This window comes from Grus americana, chromosome 19 (assembly GCF_028858705.1).
Source record: "Grus americana isolate bGruAme1 chromosome 19, bGruAme1.mat, whole genome shotgun sequence".
NCBI classification, from domain to species: Eukaryota; Metazoa; Chordata; class Aves; order Gruiformes; family Gruidae; genus Grus; species Grus americana.
Genome location: NC_072870.1, coordinates 8,890,787 through 8,911,579, shown reverse-complemented (window position 1 = coordinate 8,911,579; position 20,793 = coordinate 8,890,787). Strand labels below are relative to the sequence as shown.

Below are 20,793 nucleotides of genomic sequence, written 5' to 3'. Positions count from 1 at the left end.
GCCAGATAGCCACTTATAATTATGGCCTTCATTTCATGTACAAAACAGGTCAGATGATGACATCCAGAGTGTCATAGCCTCTGGGCAGCTCAGAAAGGTGGACAGAGGATTTTCTTTTATTTCAAGCCACACCTTCCCCTTCTGTTTTTCCGTTCTAACAGCTTCTGTGCCTACCTTCTCCAAAAGAGTAACAGCCCAGTGAAGCCAATTTAATTAAAACCGCAAATTTTCCATGAAATTTGTCAGAAAAATAAAGCCATATTCTTGAGAGATCTAAATTCGGCCAGGAGGAAAACCTTACAGGACTTCCCTTTTTAATTAGCGGCACCTACTGATGCACAGCAAATTACAAACAGGTCCAGCAGGCTTGCCTTGTAGGCTGAATTATCACATCCAAGTAAGCTTCAAGACACCAGCTGGACAGAGAAGCCAACCTCAAACCAGTGGCTTCTGAGCCACACGTGGACTCTGTGCTCCCAGGGCACTGGGCTGGTAGCGCTCTTGGCTGATATTTCAGGCAGAAAAAGCAAAGAGATGACCCCAGAGATATTCACTGAGCTGTTTCTCTTGGCTCTGCCTTTCCAATCTACCAAATGAGATACTGAAAAGTAGAAGCTACTAACGCCCCTGCAAGCAAGACTAACCCAACAGACAATGTGGGATTGAAAGTTGGTACCATGCGGTGAACGTGTGGTAACTAGAAACGAAGAGAAGAGGGGACTTTTAGTTATAATGTGTCATCGACATGCAGAGAACAAACATTATAATGCAGTCACCATGCCATAATTACTTTGTGGTTCTCCACAGCAACGTGGCTTCAGTTGCAAACAGCACAGGGCTCAGGAGAACCAAAAAAGTACACAATCAGTGTATTTTCCTTCTTGTGAGTCCTGTGCCATCTTCTCCACCACACTCTGCAAGATCAGGAATCACCTTCCCAATTACAAACCACTAAGCACAGTCACACTAAACGCTCGAACCTGCCAGGGCAAGAGGAGGCTGGAGGTGACGCTTTCTGCAGTCTCTCATTACGACCGTAGCTGTGTGAGAGGGGGCATTTTTCTCCCGAAGCAGCTGTGGACTAAAGGGTTGCTCTTTAGAAATCCCCTTACCACTGTCCCATCAGCTAGAGTGCAACCTGAGAAGCGTTTAGCCAGAAGTCCTTCAAAGTTGGTTGTCCTCTGAATTGCAAACAAAAGCAATTTCACCTCGATCTCCTTTGCTCTTGTGCGCATTATCTTAGCAAGCTCTGTCCTGAAAGAGAGAGGGGGAAAACCGAAAAAAACAAATGTGGTTTCCCATAAGGAGAAAAATCTGAAATGTAAGATTGTAATTCAGTCTACTCCCTAGAGACACTTTCATCACAAAATTCGAGCTAATTCCTAAGATCCTCTCTAACATAAAACTGCTTTACAGATCACATTTCAAACACAACCACAGTTGTTTAGAGCTTTGTGGGTAACAGGACCCCATCTCCTAACACCCAGCGCACCACTGCAGCCAGGAAAGCCCGCAGTATCAAACTTGGGGAAGGGCAGTGTCTCTGACTGGGGTCCCAGAACAAAGGCAACAGTGCTACTGGGACTCCAGCTGGCACCCTCCTCTGGTCCCCCATCTCTGGCTGGCAAAGAGCACGGTCTGAGGCAGTCACACCATAGTCAGCTCACACTATTTCACTTGGCCTCCAATACTACTGATTTTTACCTCTATTACAGTGAAAATTGATTTCCACATCATCTCGCTCCCTCAACAGCACATGCAGTTTTAGCGGTACTCCTCAGGGTTTGCACTCCTCGCTTGCTTTTAGTCGTGGACGACTCTACATAGATATTTGAAGACTGTCTTTACAGTCCTAAGGGTATATGATCGATTTGGCGAAAGACAAGCCAACCTTTTGTTTTAAGGAAGGTGACCCTGCTGGGATGCATCGTGAGGTCCCCAAGCGCTCACCTCGTGACGTGGCAGAACTCCACAGCGATGCGCTCCGTCATGCACCACTCCTGGGGAAACATGCGCCCGTACTTCTCCTCGTAGTCCACCAGCTGACGCTTTATCCAAGCATAGCGCCTGTCAATCTTATCCAGCCAGGCCACCTGAATAAGATGGAGAATATCATCTTTAACAGCGCCAGCTGCTAATATTCAGCCTGCCTGCTTAATCATGCTGCTGCAGTTTCGCAGAGGAGCTTGGGCTATCGATCAAAGCTAACTTGACCGCTATTAATAATACTTTGAATGCTAACAGTCATTCTTCAAAGTGCTTAAACACACGCCAGACTGAAAACCCTATCTTGTGCAAATTAAGAGAGCAAGTTCTGTTGAAAATGAGGATAACAGTACTCCTAAATCATGTAGGTACTATTGAAAACTCAATCCAATAATAATTCACTTGATCCCACCCTCTTTGTTTCGCAGACAGAGAGGTTAAAGTCAACAGCGGGATGAGAACACAGAAATTTCTGGATTCTCACGTTCAGCTGGTTTTCACACTCTGGAGACTGTGGGCCCACAAACTTCTATGAGAAATCTTACAACATGAGCAGGATCGGATTTTTCCCCCCAATATTAGTGCTTTCTAGCCAAAAAGTAGAGAGACTAATCAAAAAGAAGTTGATGGAAAAATACTATTTAAAATGAAGCATTTTAGGCTTTTTCTCCTCTTTGTCAGAAACTGTCAAAATTTTGACATTTTTAAAATATATTTTGATACAAAATATTTTTTTTTTTCAAATCCAAGACGATTACAGTAAATTTTTTAAAAAGCTGTTAGCATAAAGACAGGAAGTTTAAAAATTAGCTACACAGATTAATCACTTCCTGGAAACTCTTCCCCCGCATTTTTAGGCATTTTGGGGGTTTTTTTGTGTTTGGTAGGGGGTTCTTTTGTTGCTTTTAAAGTTTCGGGGTTTGCAATTTTCAGAGTTTAATTTTTCAGCCCTTTACAGGGCAGAAAGTATACCTAACTTGAATTTATATATTTACAACAGGAGCAGAAAACATTTCCAGTGCTGATCTATGAAGCTGAGGTCTAAGGTGGGAGGAAGTCATCCTGGCAGAGACAACGTTGCCTCCCAACTCATCGGCCCATCCACCTCACACCCACAATTGCTGCTTCCGAGCCCTCGCCTTAGAAACACTTCACCACAGGAACCTGTGGAAATGTGAACTTTGTGAACGCCAGCAAAGCAAAATGTGAAATCCAAATGTAGCTTGCTAAGCTTCCCTTACATCTTGGTTTTCCTGGAAAAGGACCAGATACTCTGAGAGGTGTTGTTTAATAAATTTCTTGATGATTTCCTGTTTGATTCTGGGATCCAGGACGTTGGCGACTAGACACGCATCACGTAGGACATTGCTGGGTCCACCAGGCCTCTATCAAAATAAACAGGAACAAATGATTTAAGGTTAAATAGCTGAATGGGTGATTGCAAATTGTACTGCGTCCAGGTTATCTTGGTTTTATCCTTTCCCATTATTCTTCTCTTTTTGATGCTTCTGCTGCTACTTTTTATTATCACTTAGGCATCTATCTTCTGTTGGATGAAAATGGAGCTCCTTTCATTTCACTGGCTGTAAAATTGTTCCGTAGCTCAACAGCCAGAAAGCTCCCTACCGCAGAAGAGCAGCCAGCTCCGTCTACAGAAAGAACCGTTGTCTCATCACTTCTGCAAAGCCTTTCATCGGCCTAGATGTTCTGAGGAAAAGCTAAGAGAAGTGGCTGACCAGTGGGACAAGCAAAACTGCAAGGCCAAATTAATGGGGGAAAGAAGCAGTCCAGAGATGATCAACTTGCAACACCTGAAGTAGCATCTGCTGGCCTGTATTGGCATACCATGATGTTAGTGGAGAAGACAGAAAATTTAAAAGCATTTTAAAAAAATATGCTGTTTTGAAGCTACATCACATGGACAGAGATTTGCCCTTCATCAAGGATCTGTTCGAAACAGTTTTCTCATTTCGGTACTTGCTAGTTTTATGAAGAAACCAGCAAAGCTGGTACTCTGGAAGACAGAGCTAGTGTTTTCTTTGAAATAAATTCAAATTGACACCTACCCCCCCACACGCATTGTCTGCAAACATTTGGATGCATAATTTTGGGGAAGCACATTTGGTGCCTTAGCCCTAGCTCAGATTTGTATCCGTGCTGAGTAATCCAGAGACAAACTCGGTGGCAGCACATCGACAGCCAGCCTGTGCTTGGTTTTCCCTAAACACAACGTGAACCTTCTGTGTCCAGCAAATAACCAGTAACCTGGGTGAGATGCTGAGGGAACCCCATTCTGGTCTGTAGGGCCACACACGAATTGCTCGGGGCACTCCTGGCTTGCAGACCTCACCGCAACAGATGTGCGCAGCATGGCAGAGGAAGGCTGTTATTTCTCTGCCATATTCACTGGATAGAAACAGTGAGAAATAAACCTACCACCCTACAGCTTGGGAGGCTCGTTTGCTTTCTAAAATAACTCCTGAAACAGAGCGATATCAAATCTAGAAGTAGAATGAGATAAAAGCTGATGACAATTATGTCAGATAGTTTTCAGCAACACTTTTCAACGGGAGGAAGAGGGGAAGTGAGAACTTTACCTTTGTACCTTGAGAAGGAAAGGCTTCCTCAAAGTCAGCCAGGATCTGCTGTCCCAACTCATTCTGCGCTGCCTTCACCCTGATGAAGACAGAAGAAGCAAGGGTGGTGGTAAAACAACTTGTTTTATTTTCTGCAAACACTACTACAATGGGGACTGAAGCGCTAACAGCTACACAAAGGTTTTTAAGGGACAAAAAAAGCAGGCGAAAGGAAAACATCCACATTAAGAAGGCCTGTATGTCGAAACTGGGAGAGCATTTGTTCCCTGAATGACACCGGGATGACCATTCCAGCTCTGCAGCATCGATCCCTGAGACTCCGAACACATCCTAGGTGCTCTTGCCCTGCTGCAATTTAGTATTTCAGTAAGGGCCAGTTAACCAGCTGAGAAATCAGCATGGTTTCTTTAATGCCAATGTGATCAATTTATCTTTACATTCGTGTACGTTGATCACATTTCAACAAAAGTATGTTTCCAACACATAAAAAGCTTCACAATGTCTCAATCTTCATCGTGAACCTTTCACAGTTCCAGGTGCACTGACCTACTTTTAAATGCATCCATGTGAATACTGTTGGCTGCGGTTTTATCCAATAAATCCTCCACGTCTTAAGCAGCATAAAAGAGCAAAGGTATGAAATGGGTGAAAAAGTTTGAACAAACCACAATCTTGCTCTTTATTTAGCTGAGAGAATAAAGCTTCCAATTTCCAGAAATAAAAGTTAATATGGCTTAATTGATACTTCTAGGGAAATGGAAATGCCTACACATATTAGACAGAGCCAAAACAAACAGTTAGGCACTTATATCCCTCTGCAGCCCTTGAATTCTTCCGTCACTTTTTATTATACTGGAAACACTTTAAGGTCTAAACTGATCATTCAAAGCAGTGGATTTTTCCACTGAGATTGATATGTTAGAAAGAATGGCTACATTTACTTTTGGGAAAATGTTTGTTCAGACTGTGGGGAGAAGAATTTGGATTTTTTTTTTTGTTTAAGACTCCTCAACCTTATCAAGGAATGATCTGGCTCTTTAATCTTCCCATTTGAGGTCCATTAGTAGCGAAACACTACAAAGATGACCCGATAATGCTGGAGAACAGGCTGGATTCTTTAATGGTGCCAAATGCAGAAAATTCTAGGCCTTTAAAAGTGATGGTTGAAATATAACTTTGTATCTGTCATTTAACTGCATGTATGACCTGCCTTATCCAGGATTTACTTATGGAGATTTTGCTGGAAAAGCTTCCTGCCTGCAATGTCAAACTTAATTCTCACTAAAGCTCTCTGCTTCACAGAAATCTTTAGAAACTCCTATACCCTTCCAGGTATAGATCCCCAGTTAACACCTTCGTAACTGTAAAACAAAAGGGATTCATTAATATGTTGAAATAGGAGGAGTGGGAAATTCAAGCAGTAAGGAGGAACCCAGCCAAGCAGCCACAGCTACAGGTATAATCCTGCCTAAATTGCACAAGTAAGCACCAGTAATTCATGTGAGAAAGCATCACAGGACCAAACCCTTTGATCCTTAAGAGAAAGGAGGAAAAAAAGAAGGAAAAAAGACACTAAACATGGATTGAAAAAAATTATCTTTTAAATAATCAGGAAACAAGAAGTCTTTAGTATTAGGAGTCACAGAAATGAATGAGTGTGTTTAAACAACCCAAAGTATTAGCTGCGGTACTTCTTTCCTTACGACTGGTTGCAGGGACCTTCCCATTTGACAACAGCTGCAGTGCAAGCACAGTGGCAGCACAGAAAAGAGCAGCAGCCAGATTCCTAAATACTCAACAAATTTAAAAGAGGCACTGTCAAGCAGTTAAAAGCTCTGTCCACGGGTTTTGTTGGTTTAGGCTGTGATTCAGAAAAGTACTTAAGGATAGTCTTAATGGAGATTCTCATATCCTTAATTTAAGAAACTTGCAGGAATGCCTTGCTGAACTGAGATGTTAAAAATATGTATTTTTTAAAAATCTATCCTGCTTAAAAATCACTCAAAAGCAAACAGGGAAAATTAGTTTTAGCCTTTTTTCTTTTCTTCCTCTTCATATTTTGTAAGATAGGGATAGGGCAGAGACATCAAAGTAGCCAGAGGTTTAGGTATGTGTGAGCAAGGACAGGGAGCCTCACTGCCCTCCCAGGAACTATCACTCCTTATGTAAGCACACACACACACAGACACGTACAATTATTTTTTTCCACCAGCATGCACCCAGAAACATGAAAACCTTTACGCCATCTCTTTACAGAGCGATTGCTTTAGGCAGAGAACACAGGAAGGCACTCGCTTTAGCCACTAGAGATTCCTGCCCCCCATGGAAAGCCGTAAGCCTTTCAATAATTCAGAAAAATCTTCATGCAATGGAAAAACTGCAGCAGCAAAAGCCTCGACCCCATGGCTGGCTTCTCTTGCATTCACCGCCGAAGGATCGTTTCTGCACGGGTATGAGAGTGTGTGTTTAACCACCTGCACAAAGTGAATTGCTCACCAAGGCTCAGCAACCCCAGGCACTCGGCTGATAACAGATTTAGAATCTCTTGGCAGGTCGGATTGATCAGGATATCTTTCCCTGACTACATTTTCCACCCCGGCAGTGTGCTGGGGTATCGCAGCAGCCGCCCTGCCTTGCCACAGCAGGGAATTGTGTTTTCCTGGGATTTCTCACATGTGCCAAAACCTTTGGTTACCCAAGTATCAGTGATTTTTGTTTCTCTGACTTTTGTTTTACTATTAGTGGCTTTTGTTCTCTGTTTCCCCTGCCTTTAAAAAAAATAAAAACAAGAAAACCCACTGTTATGTTTCAAATGACATTAAATTACTAAAACCCACAATTCCTTTAGCCAAAGCTACCAGAAATCTTAAACTATGCCTGGCAGCTTGCTGAGATAAAAAGAGGCTGAGCTAGCCTGTTTTTCTGTGGCAAACTTATAATCATCTTTCTCCTAAATACTTTCCAGGTTTTTTTCCACTATCTGCTAGGCTTTCTCGACCACTTTCATGGGTGGCTTTGTGACTGCTAATTGTACACTCCCTCCACAGATAGAAAACAGAAAAGAATTGAGAGATAACAAAATATTCCTATTTACTACAACAAACAACTTCCAATGCACCATGTAAGAAGTTGTTTTAGGAACACGATTAGGAAAATATTTACATTCGGATGCCAGTTGTGACATTTTTACATCCATACTCAACAGGACCAGCACAAGAAGCCAACTAATTGAGAGTTCAGTCCAGGTTTCCAATGAATACTCACAGTGGGATTTTGTTTGGTTATTTCCAAAGGGACAGAACAGGTGGAAAGCAACATTAAAGCCACATCATTAGTTTTCACAGCATCTGGGAGCAGGAACCTAAATTGAACACCCCATGACAAAGAGCACATCCAACACCACCGAGCAGGCACTCTTCCTTCCCATGGTTTCCCATTCATATTTGGCTTCACTCCATTCACGCCAAGAAATAAAGGCTCTTTATTAAAGAAAGCAACAGAATCTGCTTGTTTAGCAGTGTATATAATAGACTTATTGTATATAATAGACTTGGGTTACTGTCACAGGTCAGTGCCAACATCTACTAAAGCATTTCTTGCCTTTGCACACATCCAAGGAGGCTTCACTTGTACGATTAAACCAAATTCATGAGATATCAAACCCCAGCAATTTCACAGCCTAAAAACAGCACTGCGAGAAGCCAGGCAAACTCCCTTTGATGTTTCCTGAATCAGAAAAGTAGTTCCAAGCAAAGAGAGAGAGGTCAACTTCAAATTGGGCCCTAATACATACACACGTAGTCCAACTCCAAAGCAGATACTACTGTGCCGTAGATTGCCCTGTGGTAATTTGCTGCCTGGATGTCAAAGCAGTAAAGAGATCCCAGCAACAGCCTGGGTGCAGCTCTCCTTTCACCCCACAAGCAGCTGCTTCTATCGCTACCAGATGGTGCAACTCTCCCTGTGTAAACACTGGAAGGAAAACCCTGCCGAGGCAATTCTAAAAATAGGAGGAACAGACCTTCTTAAGCTTTTCAGATCCTTATCTTGAAGGGAGACTAAAACAAAAGTTTTCCTCCATGTCCTTGCCAGTCTCTCTGGCGTGACTCGAAACCACCGTGCCTTTCAGCAGCAGGATGAATTGTTTTCTATAATTATCGGCAACTACAAAAATATTAAATAATCATCCATCGGAAAGGGAAAACCAGCCAGAATTCTGGACCAAGGCTTAAGTTATATTTGGCCTTAAAATGGCCAATGGCAGCAGGTTTCTGCCCAAGGGCATTACCACTCCGGAAGACAATGAAGCAAGCTATCTTTCTGAGCATGAGGTTAGAATAGACAACAGCCTAAATTCAGAAAAGCACTGACATATGTTTATATTTCCTTGATGTTCATTTAAGCAAATGCTCATGGTCAAATGCTTTGTTCAAACAAGGCCCCTTCTCTCTTTCAGATTTAGGGTAGATTTTTCTTTTGCTCTGTTTCATGGATTCCATCTGGGTTTCCTGGAAGAGGTATCTATACCGTAAAGAAAGTCCAACAGATTTACATGAAAATATTACAAACAAATCATTCAAACACTGTTTCCATCACTAAACAGCACAGGCAGCCAGCTGCTGTCTTAGCAAAGGGAATCACCGAAAAAAATTAATTACTGTGCCTGGGAGGCTCCTTCAAGTACCTCTGTAATGAGAAAAGTCATCTCAGGCATCGAGAGGACGGTGGTGATAGATTTGCAATTTTCACACTGAAAATAAATGCTATCAGGTATGGCTGCATCATTAAAAAGGTTCATCCCTAACGTTAATAGGCTGTTTTCACCTCTGAGCTGGGCTCGGCACCACTGCAGGCTGTTAAGCAAACATAATACGTGTGATGTGAGAGAAATAAAGCCTGCTGTAAAGCAGGAAGAGTAGGTTTCGGCCAGGGACAGCAATGGCCCGTAGAACAGGGAGGGCCTTGTTCCCTCCCCGGCTGTCACGTCCCAAATGAAGCCAAGACCCTAGGAGATCTGGTGGTTTGGTCACCACTGAGCCTTCACCTGCTGCTGCTGAGAATGGTGGGCACTTGCTGTTGGAGCTGCACCAAAACTCACCAATTTGAATGCGTAACTCCACGTTAGAAAATCAAGACTATACGAGCTCAGCATAAATGTCAGAGCAGTCAGGTGTTCTGCACGCCATTTGGGGAAGATTTGCTATAAACCTGAAATCTCAGCAGAACCGGGCAACGGGAGCAGGTTTTGCCAGAAGAAACCCAAGGTGCTCAGAATAATGGAGTTTGGCAAATGCGCAGAAAGAAATCCTGCCTGCCTAAACCCCTGGGCAACTACGCAGTTTGACAGCAATTCAACAGCAGTACGGCACACGCCTGGGCAAAAAGGGGCCCCAAGTACCACCGTGGCAATGCATCTATTTCTGCTTCATGCCAGGCTGCTGAACTGTATCACTCAGGTCAAGAAGGCAGGAGAAAGCGTCACCTCAGGGTTCACCACAAACACCTGCACATGAAGATCACATAAACCAATTTGCACTTCTACATATTGCTCCAGGTAAGTAAATTAAAAGCCAATGAGATGCGCAGGTCATTCATGAATTATATCCGTACTAATTACTGTTATTTAACAGAATAGGCTGCTCAAGATTTGAGCAAAGTGTGTCCAATTTTAACCTGTTTGTTTTGGCTGGAGAGAAGCTCAAAGGACCATGTCCAGCCTTTACATCCTTGAGAAACTGACTCCATCTAATGCATTTTCTAATCTTCCTTCCCAGCAGGCATGCAAGTGCTCAAGGGTTGATCATTTTACCTTTCAGAAAGCTGTCGAATCTGAGGAATCCCCATGTATTTGTTGAAGTGCTCTAACACATTCACGACACCTTGGAGAAGATTGGCAACTTCCCCATATTGTCTCCTCCTGGTCATAGCCCTGTAGAGGAAATTAACCATTTACAAAGGCAGGTTCGAAGAAAATCCTGGGTGGTAATTCCACAGGTTACCTCACCCCCACTGGGTCATGCCGGTCCCTATTGACATTTATTTTTCTAAAATACACAACTCTTCATTAACATTCCAATGCAGCATTAAAGTTTCACTTAACTGATGCTAAAATAAACCAATCCGGCACACATCTAACAATGCTTCAAAAAACATAAATGTCAAAAGCAACACTTGGCAAAGAACACGTAAACTACTGAATGCATCCGCTTCCCAGTATGGGTCCGGAGGCAGTAAATGTTATTTCACTATAATGACCTGAGTTAAGCCATTCATCATCACACACAAAGTGTGAGTTAAAGCTTCACAGGGAAGGGAATCATTATGCCGAAAAGCTATTAGCCTTCGCTTTTCTGTTAATAACTTTCACAGGGAACTGACAGAAAAAAAATCAAGTTTATTTATTTTTATTTCATCCTTTAGGATCATTCCAACGGAGACAGCAGCCTAAGTAAATTTTTATTCTGAACGCTTAACAACCCAGTGTTCGTGCAAAATTTACTACAATCCAAGAACAGGCTGTGCCTGGGTCTTGCAACTTCACAGATGCAACATGTAAAAAACTGAATTTCCCGAGTCTGTGTGTTCCTCAAGCACACTAAAAAACCCACAAAGGATTATTAGAAACATCTAACCCCGCTTCATACACAGTACAAGCTGTAAGGCTTCTTTGAACTCATTCTCAGAACTAGAGTAGACCTTTCCAAAAAAGAGATCTCGTTCCAGTTTAAGACACAAGACTGATAAAAATCCCCCCAAATCCCTGAAGAGCACATCCCAAATGAGGATATCGAACTGCACAGACTGTCTTACTCTTTAATGAAGCCAGACTCATTCCTTATCACCAAGGATCGACAGCAATTCAAGCAATCGATGCTGCACACCTTTAAATACAGCAACACAGGCTGCAGGTCACTCAGAACAGCACAGAAAAGATCTGCCAGCAAAAAATCAAGACTGCAACCTATTAAGTAAACTTCCCTCCAGAAAAACAAGCAGCTGTTACAGACCTATTCAGAGCACTGCACCAAACTTAAGTACTAAGCAGTGGCGTCAAAGTACCACTAAAAATTCAAATACTTACTCCAGTGAATCCACCCCCCCTGCCAACATGTGCAGGTGGTTGAGGGTGGTGATGGAGGTGGTCAGATGACGCTTGGCATGATCGAGCTGCTTGATATCCCGTGTGATTTCCTTAACCTAGTGAATGAAAAAACAAGAGTTTGGTTAAATATAAAGCCACAGCAACAAAATTTTAAGGAGATAAGAAGGATGTTCTCCTCCCTTCGGGACTACAAGCGTGTTAGCTCTACAGCCATGTTAACACAAGGACAAGGGTACAGATTCAACACATGGTTGACAGCAAATTACCAACCAGTCAGCAGGACCAAAGACAAAAAAATCTTCCCTTCTTAATGAGAACTGGAAGCAAAAGTCAGAAAAGTCAGTGTCCCCCTCCCTTTCATAGGCTAGAAAGAAACTGCTGCTCACCATTTGTTCTGATTTTTCAGCCTTGTCTTTAATATCCTTAATTTTACCGAAGAGCTGTTGAATGGCTTTCTGGGCTTCTTCCAGGGCCTGGAAAAGAAACAAGGTCAGAGCGGAAAGAAAACCTGCATTCCATTTCACAGTTGCACCCTACAGCCCCTGGGCTGGAGCAGTGGAGAGAAGCTGTTTTCTTACAATGAAAATATCATCAGCACATCAAAAGTGAAGGCACCATGCTGGGATATTTAACCTGACTGGACCAGGGTTTCAGTATCCATTTTACAATAATGCTCTGGCAAAATCTGATTGAGATATTCTATGAAATCACCTCTGTAATAAGAACTATGAATAGGTTTAAGGTTACTGCAATACATTTCAATGCTCTTTCTGGGCACAGACGAAAGGGCACAGGTTTACCAGGTAAAGAGGGTCGAGCACGGGAAAAACAGACCTCGCCTGGATTTTTGTGCTATTTTACTGCAAGCTTCTTGGGGCATCTGGTCCCCTTTATACAACCATGGTGCATCCTGACCTCACACAACCAGTGTGAACTACACGTGGATTCAATGAGTGAAGCCACATGTCCAAAATCACATGTCCAAAATCTGACTTCTGAAGTAATTCAACACGTTTCGCCTTCCCAGTCTGATAACATTTCCAGCTCCAGCTCCACTTTGTTTCCCGCTGTTAAGTGGGCTTCTATCCCTCTGTTTTTATATCCAGTCCCATGACCAAGGTTACAGTGCAAGCTACAAGCTCCTTCAGCAAATAAATTTAACACATCTTCATTTGGAAATGTATGAGCAAACTATCCGCCAGGAGCTCTTGCTGGAACATAGCTGCATTATAATAAAAGTATAAAAGTTGGAAATGTTTTATAATTCATTTTCCAGAGGGGGAAAAAAAGTCTCCTCTGAAATATCTTCTGAATCATGTGAAAGTTAACACTTTATCTATTAGTGTCACACAGCTATCATATAGCATGTTCGCAAAGGGAAATGAACACACAAACGTGCTGCAGGGACAGCTGTATCAGAAATGAACACCACCACCTACCTTCTCATTTGGCTCCAGCCTAGCCACCTTTTAGAATAAAGTTTTCTGTTCTCTTCCATTTAAAGGCATGTGGATTAAGTGCAAACCAAAGAACTAAAGAATGCTCCTTTCAACATATTTAACTATAGTCTCTGTACTCAGTCCCAGACCACGGCTGCAGCACATTACTCAAGTGGGCTATTAAGCAAGCAGTAACTGTCTTGTGTATTCTGAGATTTGGATAGGTCTGTTAAAAAAAAAAAAAGTCAACCTGAAATTCTTCACAGATGCCAATTGCTCTGTTTCCCTTTGCTTCAGCACTAATGTTAAATGCTAATTTCTCTGCATGATCCTAAGGGAAGTCAGAGCTGCTGAATTCTCCAGAAGAAGAGATGAGGCTTTAGCCAGCCAACAAAAAGATTCCCCAAAAAGAGATGTTATCCTCCTTCATATCCAAAGCCAAGGCAATCTCACAAAACTTACTCAAACTTTGGATCATCTCAAACCAACTTGCCTGGATAGGTATTTGTCAGGATCCCGTGAATGCAGAACCACCGGGAGGCAAGGTACAGAGCGTCAGCTGTAAGGAGCCTGGGGATGTCCAACACACCATGTAGCACAACAGAGCAATGCGGACACGCAGCAGGACCGCCCCAAATTCCCAACTAGCCGTACGCTTCTTAGACACATCTCCGATCCCATTCCCCTCTCCAAGGGCTAATTTTTCAGATGCAGGCTCGGACAACAGCCACAGCAGCTCTCCTTAGCACGACTGCCAAGGCAAACTCTAAGACCTCCAGCCATCCACCGCAATCGTTTCACTCAGGGGTGGCATCTCTAACCTGCTCTCCAAGGAAAAGAGCGTTCAACTTCCTACTTTAAGCATCAAAATGCAGCTCAAAGCCATTTGTTCTCCACAGCCTTCAGCAACCAAGTTCAGAGTAAACAATACTGCAAGTGAGGACTTCCATCTCAGGAAATCACAGGTCTTACATTAAAATCCCTATCCGCAAAGGGAAAACTGTCTTAGCTGTTTTCCTCATGAGATAGAATATCATCTACTTGAATATAGGGACCTTTTCAAAATTTACTGCCCATAATTTATCCTCAGATAATGGCCCAAAGAAGGATTTCTAGCTGCCAACATATCAGCAGCTTCTCTTTTGCTCACTGTTAAGAAACCACACTCAATCTATTTCTCTAACAGTCACGGTGCTGCTTAATAGTATTGTGACAAAAACCAGCAGAGACTATGTACAGGAAACTGGTTTACACCTGAAGAACATGTTCGTGCTGATCATTGCTCTGCGCTTGGTGGAAACCAGCACAGGCAGCAGTGCTCAAACTTCCCCCCCTAAAATCTGTCCCTGGAACACTGACCAAAGTAAAACGGGATTTTGTTCTTGTACACTTAAAACTGCCAAAAATAAGGTGAACTGGTGTCATCACCTGGTCCTGACACTTGTAGCTTTTACCTCCTTGCAGACTGGGAAAACACGAACGAGACAACATGTGCTCTGCCCCCATCTGATGAATTAAAGAACTGTGGTCTCCTGCTGCTGTGAAAAATAACATGACTGGGGAGAGACCGAACAGCACCTGCCATCCTGTTCAAGTTCTGTATCGCATCTCTTAGAGAAGGGGACACGTTTCCATAACTGTTAAAAGAAAACACACACAGAACTCAACAGGAAACTTAACAGACTGAGTAAATGAGAATTGCTCATAACCACTTCTTTCGTTTCTTAAAATTTGCTTAGTCATTAAGACATAAATCTTTAGCTGCTCTCCTAAAAAAGAGCTGCATATTCCTTGAGTCAGAACATACTAATTCATCAATGTGCTTGGGTTTTATATAATTTACATTTAGCGATTAAAAACACTTCTTCAAATGTACATAAGATTTGCTGAAAGTAACAGTGCGTGAAAATATTTTTTTTTTTAATTCAAGGAGCACTAGTCAGGTAGAACCGATGGGAAGTCCTGAACCGAATGAAAAGTGTTACTTCTTGCACAAAGCCTACAATTAAACTGTCTTATGGTTCTTTTTAAAGAAATTAATTAAACCCTTTTGGTTGTAACATTCCAACTGCAGCATCTGAAAGCAAAATACTGCACATAGAGAAAGGAAATAAAGAAAACTAACCAGTAATGGAGAAAACCCTTCACCTTCCTAGTCACCGTAAAGGCAAAGTAAAGCAAAGAGCAAAATCAAGGAAATACAAATTTCAGTTTTGAGAAAACACCTCATATTTGATAAATGGTGTTCGTTATTAAGGGATAATAAACCAACATTCAGGGCATGAAAGTAGGTCTAATTCTTCAGGGTGTAACACAGAAGTTTATTCATGTATCTAACGATTATTCTTTCACTTGTAAAACAGGAGAGGGGAAACCACAGCCCTGTTAAAGGCTACGCTCTACATTGCGGAGAATGCATTTCCCTTCACTCCCTGCTCCCGTGAAGACAGCAAATCATGAATTTTAAAAGCATTTTCTTACTGCTTTTGTTATTATTTTATTAAGAGATGGTTTATTTTGGACAGAAATTCTAAACCCAAAACAATATCAAGAGAATAGAATTGCTCTTATTCCAGCATAACTGGTTTACACAACGAACGACATCCAGCAATCTCACATCTGTGGCTTGACTCAGGGTTCACCTTGCATTACTAATTTATTGGTTTCCTTGCCAGTGCAACTGGGAAACACGTAAATGGATGCACCCCCAAACGGTATACAAAAGTTAATTTATTGTGTTTCTGTTCCTACAACAGCAGTTCATTTCAGGGGCAGAGGACCATGAATAAATAAAGAGACTTGATACATAATCTGTTGTGGTTATATGAAACAGGGATGTTGAAATTAAGGTTGCGACGTACTGGAAAAACACCATATGACCCTAATCAACAACTGAGCCTGCAAGCTACAATTAACCCGTCAGCATTATTTATTAGACTTTATGCAACCTCTGAGGTCCCTGAACATCAGGCACCAGCTGAGAAATACGGCACGGATAGGGCTCGACTGCCTGGGAGCGGCAGAGCCATCGGTCAGCAATGTCCGAGGCTTTTTCCGTAACGTCTGTCCCCAGGGTACCCCAGCTGCTCCCACAACAGTAAATTTAGCAAAGAGGGGCAGGACCAGCAACAAGAGTGACGGACTCCAGAGTGCTTGACACAGGACGGGCTTCGGCTACGTATCACTTTCCTCCTCCTCCTGCAGCGTAGCGTGTCTGATCTCCTGCCCCGGTGCGGGTTGAGGAGCACATCCCGGCTGCAGGAGGGAAGCAGGCGATGGCAGGGTGCGACGGGGAGGTACGGCCCCAGCGCCTGCAGAAGCAGGGACCCAAAACACAGTTCTTGGGGACAGACACAGAGGGGGATCTTCCAGTTTAAGAACATGATGTATTTTTAGCCAGCCCTGTTTCTCAGCCAGCCTCTATTTATGCAGTGGGAGCTCCCCTACTCTCGTGTTAACAGCAGGAGAAATGCAGGAGACTGAGAAGCCATGCACAGGAGCTGGAAGACCAAACTCTGTAGTGCACAGCCAGACCCCAGGTAAGCTGGGCAGACAGTGAGCTACATGGGTTTTCAACAAATTCTCCAAAGCTGGAGAGAAAAAGCGTAGCACATGAATCAGCTACAGCTCTTCAACCTCCTTCACCTTGAGATGCAACGGGAAAAGACTCCAAGCGCACCAGTATGAAACAATAGGGAGCAGAGCTAAACCATGAATCACTAAGAGTGCCTGAAAAATAGCTTTGGCGTTATCCCAAGCAACTTCTAAGGTCAGCCTGCACACCATCACTTGTGTTACCTTTTTGCATGAGATCTTCCAAGCAGCAAAAGGAGGAAAGAAAATCACCCAAGTGAGAGGTGGGAAAAGACCGCATCTAATTAATTAATTTTGAAGTGATGCATCCTTCAAAAGGTTATGTTCCAGCGATTTACAGTACCAGATTGTTATCAACACACACAAACCCAGCACTAGCGACGATATTCAAGGCAAAAAAAACAATTCAGTGAATTACAGTCCGTATCTCCAAATCCCCACAGCCGCTGCAGACGGACAGAGCCTCCTCCTTCCCCTGCCAGCCCGGGCACGGAGCTGTCGCATCGCTCCCATCAGGCAGCGCTGTCTCATTAGCGGGTGTGTTGATTTTTAAATACCTCTTTATTCATCCTATCAGGAACCTTGTGCAAGCAAATACTGAAGTACTAGGAAATAGGCAAACAGGAATTGAGAGAGGCCCATGTGTTACTACAAAATGTTGCTTTACTGGGGAAAAAGGAAATTTTCAGAGGAGGTTTGCTTGCTTGGGAAACCCTGAGCTCGGGGCCTAAATGCATTATCACTGTTCTGTCCCCAGTAATGGTTAAAGTACCTCGATAGTTTCCATATGCTCACTGGTGGTGTGCTAGAAACGTGCTAGTTTTATTTGATTCTAGCCAATATATATTTCAATTGGATGTTATTACTCACATCAGAAAGCTGCCCTCTACTAAGCATTTTATAGACACTTGACACATCTGCCAAATTCACAGCATCCAAATGTATTTTTAATGTTACAAATTGGGCAGTGGTCAGGATGCTGAGAATTTAATGCTCCTGGATCGCTCCCCACTCTTGAATACAAAGCGTTAATACTTCTTTCATTTGCTGCCACACTTACAACCCAGATCAATGAAAATCTAGACCATGACTAAAAATAAGTTCCCATCCCCAACTCTCCAAGGAGCCTCAGCTGCAGAGATTTCAAAGGAACCCTTGCACACTGTGACCAGCCTAACAATTTCTGCCGCTAAAACCTCATACAAATGAGTCCCTCCAGATCGAGAAAGGGTAGAAATATACTTTGATTCTCAGCCTGATTTCATTTTAGAGAAAACTCTAAGTTTTACAGCTAGGGATAAACCACTGCAGCTAAAGCCGAGAGGGCTTGTCTGTCAGGGCAGGGCGACAGCTAATTTCCCTGAGCAGACAAACCTGAAGGGCTCATCACACTTGGTTTTGATTTTAGCAGATTTCTACCTTAAGAGTTCATCAAATACTACATAACTCCTACAACTGTCACTAAAGAATAGAGTTTTCTGTCATCAACTCCAGTCCTAACCACTAAGGCTGCACAGGACACTTTAAAAGCAGATTACGTCCAACACTGCACCAAGCTTAAAATTGCTACTATTGCCCCTTCACTTAACCCCCCAAATCAGGCTTAGAAATCAAACCCCACGTTCTGAATAGGTGCACAAACACTGACAGAGGCTGAAGCGAGAGGCGACTTCCAGGTTGTGCTGGTTGAAACCTTGCGGTTTAACTCCTGAACGCCACTCCTGTGCCAGTCCAGCACCCCTCTGAGCTGTCATTTTCCATTGCATTGCCCAGCCCTGCGCACCGGTGCCTGCAGAAGGAAGGCGGTGAAGTGCCGTAAGCAACAGTGGTTATAGTGGTCTTGCTCCAGTGAGTAATTTTACACAGGTTTTACAGTCATGCATCTAATTTGCACCAGAGTGGCATGGCCATTTAAACGTTAATTGTGCAAGTTGCACAACCCTCTGGCAAAGCCTTTAGCTTCATCACGCTCAGACCTCACAGTGGGTTACCACAGCTTCGTCACGCGGCTCTCCGTTGGCAGGTGAACGGCCACAGCCTTCCCCCACGCCCAGCCACGCTCAACGCTTAAACACTATTATCATGCCGGAAAAACTTCCCCGTGCAGACACTTATTATTTCCCTTATTCTCCTTTATTCCAGAATAGCAAAGCTGTGAGTTTCAGCCCTTCTTTTCTGTTTACACCCCGATTGCAGCCGTTTGCTGCACGTCCCTGTGCCCATGACACACCTCGTCTCGCCGGGCCTCTCCTCCAGCGCCGAATAACCGACTGCCCTTGGCTGCCGGAGGCAGTGACGCACGTCCGCTCCTTTGCTCATCCTCCACTCCAGCACCGGGCCACCTGGTCTTTGTTTGATTGGGAGCGCTGCACACTAAATTTGCCTAGGAAGTCTGTAAACGACTGAGGGATTCCAGTCAATTTGTCTGCTGATGAGTTTGCATGCTGCAGGCAGCATTTCGGTCATATTTGCAGTATCAGAGTCACGCTTGACTTCCATGGGGGGTCAAGTTTGGCAACCACTCAAGTTGCATCAGATTTTGCAAGATGAATTCATGTTCAGGTTGAGACCTTAGAGGCAAAATATAGGTGGGGGGAATGGACAATCACACCGTGAACCCTACAAGTAGGGATTTCTAAGTGGAAATGCTGACAGTTCACCTGCCGTAAGCACAGAGGTAGCACAGCAGGAATAAACATTACCACGCACTGAAAACGTGAGACAACAAAAAAAGAGAAAGAAAAGAAAAAAAAAAAAGAGATCCACAGTAAGAAAAAAATCTCCTGCCTGTTGTCAGGATTTCTATTTTCAGGCTGGGTTTCTCGGTTTGCTGGCATCAAAACCAAACAGCGCTGGCTGTGGAACAGCCCGGTCTTACTCTGCAGCTTACAGTGCCTTCAACGCCACCAGCAAGCAAACGTGCCTTTTGCCAGCACAAAACACGATCCGGTTTGCAGCCTCGGGCTGCAGGACAGCGGCAGGGTACATCCCCTGCCTTTCCATACCGAAGCACAAGGCAAGGTCAAGCTCAGACTTGCTTCTGCCTTGATCCAGGCTTTGCAGCAGATGGCAAAAGTTATGCCTGACCTCTTCATACAGTTGCAGGTGCCAGTTTTCATGGCCAGTAGCCAGAAGGATAATAAACAGCACTATTTCTTCTTGGCATGCCATTCACCTGAAACCCTTTTCAATAAACACATTCTAGGCTAGAAAAAGCGCACTGTGTCTCTTAGATGGGAAGGACATTGTCCAACTGTCATAATTCACTAGGGAAATGACTCTAAATGAAACTCACTTTTTATTTATTTTGGCAGCTCAACTTCTGTTTATTATTCAATGGCTACAAAAGAATATTATGGGACTTTAATCACTCGACTGGAGTCTTACAGAATCTGTGGCATGACCCTTTTTTTTTTAAATATATAAAATTACACAGTTTAAGACACAATATTTAACCCTCGTCCATTCACCATCTAAAAATGTATTGAAATCTAACACTAGTCTGTTCATATTTCAGAATAATGACCCATTCATCAAAAACACAGGAGATAAAGCTTAGCCATGCAGGAGAGAATGAACGTAATTGAAAGATGGTGCCTACAACATCAGGGACTGTGACACAAAAAAGCCCCCAAATATTTTATAGACTTAGACTTAATTAGATATTAAGAGCCTTATGGTGATTTTCCTTGTCTGCTCTTCAGGCTCAGGCAAAGGCAGTCAATGCTGTCCCAGCAGCAGAGCACATCGACACCAACCACATGAGCTGAACCTGGGCACTGCGGCCAAGGAAGTGGCATGTAATTTGATGTCTGAAAGTGAGCTTACATTTAAATAAATAAAAAAATGGAATAAAAGTGCCTACAGCAGGAGATCTGAAAGCACTGAGTACCTCAGTTTAGCGTGAAATACAACCTGTAGCCAAAAAAGCCACCTCCACACAAACAGGTGGAGGCAAGAAGAGAGGCTGAAGCAACAGTGCTGCTTATTAAGCGTGTTTATGCAAACAGCACACAAAATCACCTCCCTGCCTGCCAGGCTGACACTGCCAGTAACCCAGCACTCGCAGAGCTGA

General features: G+C 43.3%; 1 protein-coding gene across 4 annotated transcripts in view; it reads right to left on the bottom strand.

The window, feature by feature from the left end:
* The window catches only part of VPS53 (VPS53 subunit of GARP complex), a 68,845-nt gene that overhangs the window by 36,745 nt on the left and 11,307 nt on the right, over positions 1 to 20,793 (bottom strand). For 3 of the 4 annotated variants that reach the window (XM_054848073.1, XM_054848074.1, XM_054848075.1), the window contains 7 exons: positions 12,072 to 12,158; positions 11,665 to 11,780; positions 10,393 to 10,512; positions 4,584 to 4,662; positions 3,228 to 3,371; positions 1,951 to 2,093; positions 1,113 to 1,254 (listed from right to left, as the gene is read on the bottom strand). In XM_054848073.1, coding sequence (XP_054704048.1) covers positions 1,113 to 1,254; positions 1,951 to 2,093; positions 3,228 to 3,371; positions 4,584 to 4,662; positions 10,393 to 10,512; positions 11,665 to 11,780; positions 12,072 to 12,158 — 831 coding nt within the window. Of the gene's footprint in view, positions 1 to 1,112; positions 1,255 to 1,950; positions 2,094 to 3,227; positions 3,372 to 4,583; positions 4,663 to 10,392; positions 10,513 to 11,664; positions 11,781 to 12,071; positions 12,162 to 14,701; positions 14,709 to 20,793 lie in introns of those variants that run through there. The other variant, XM_054848076.1, reaches the window with a different exon arrangement.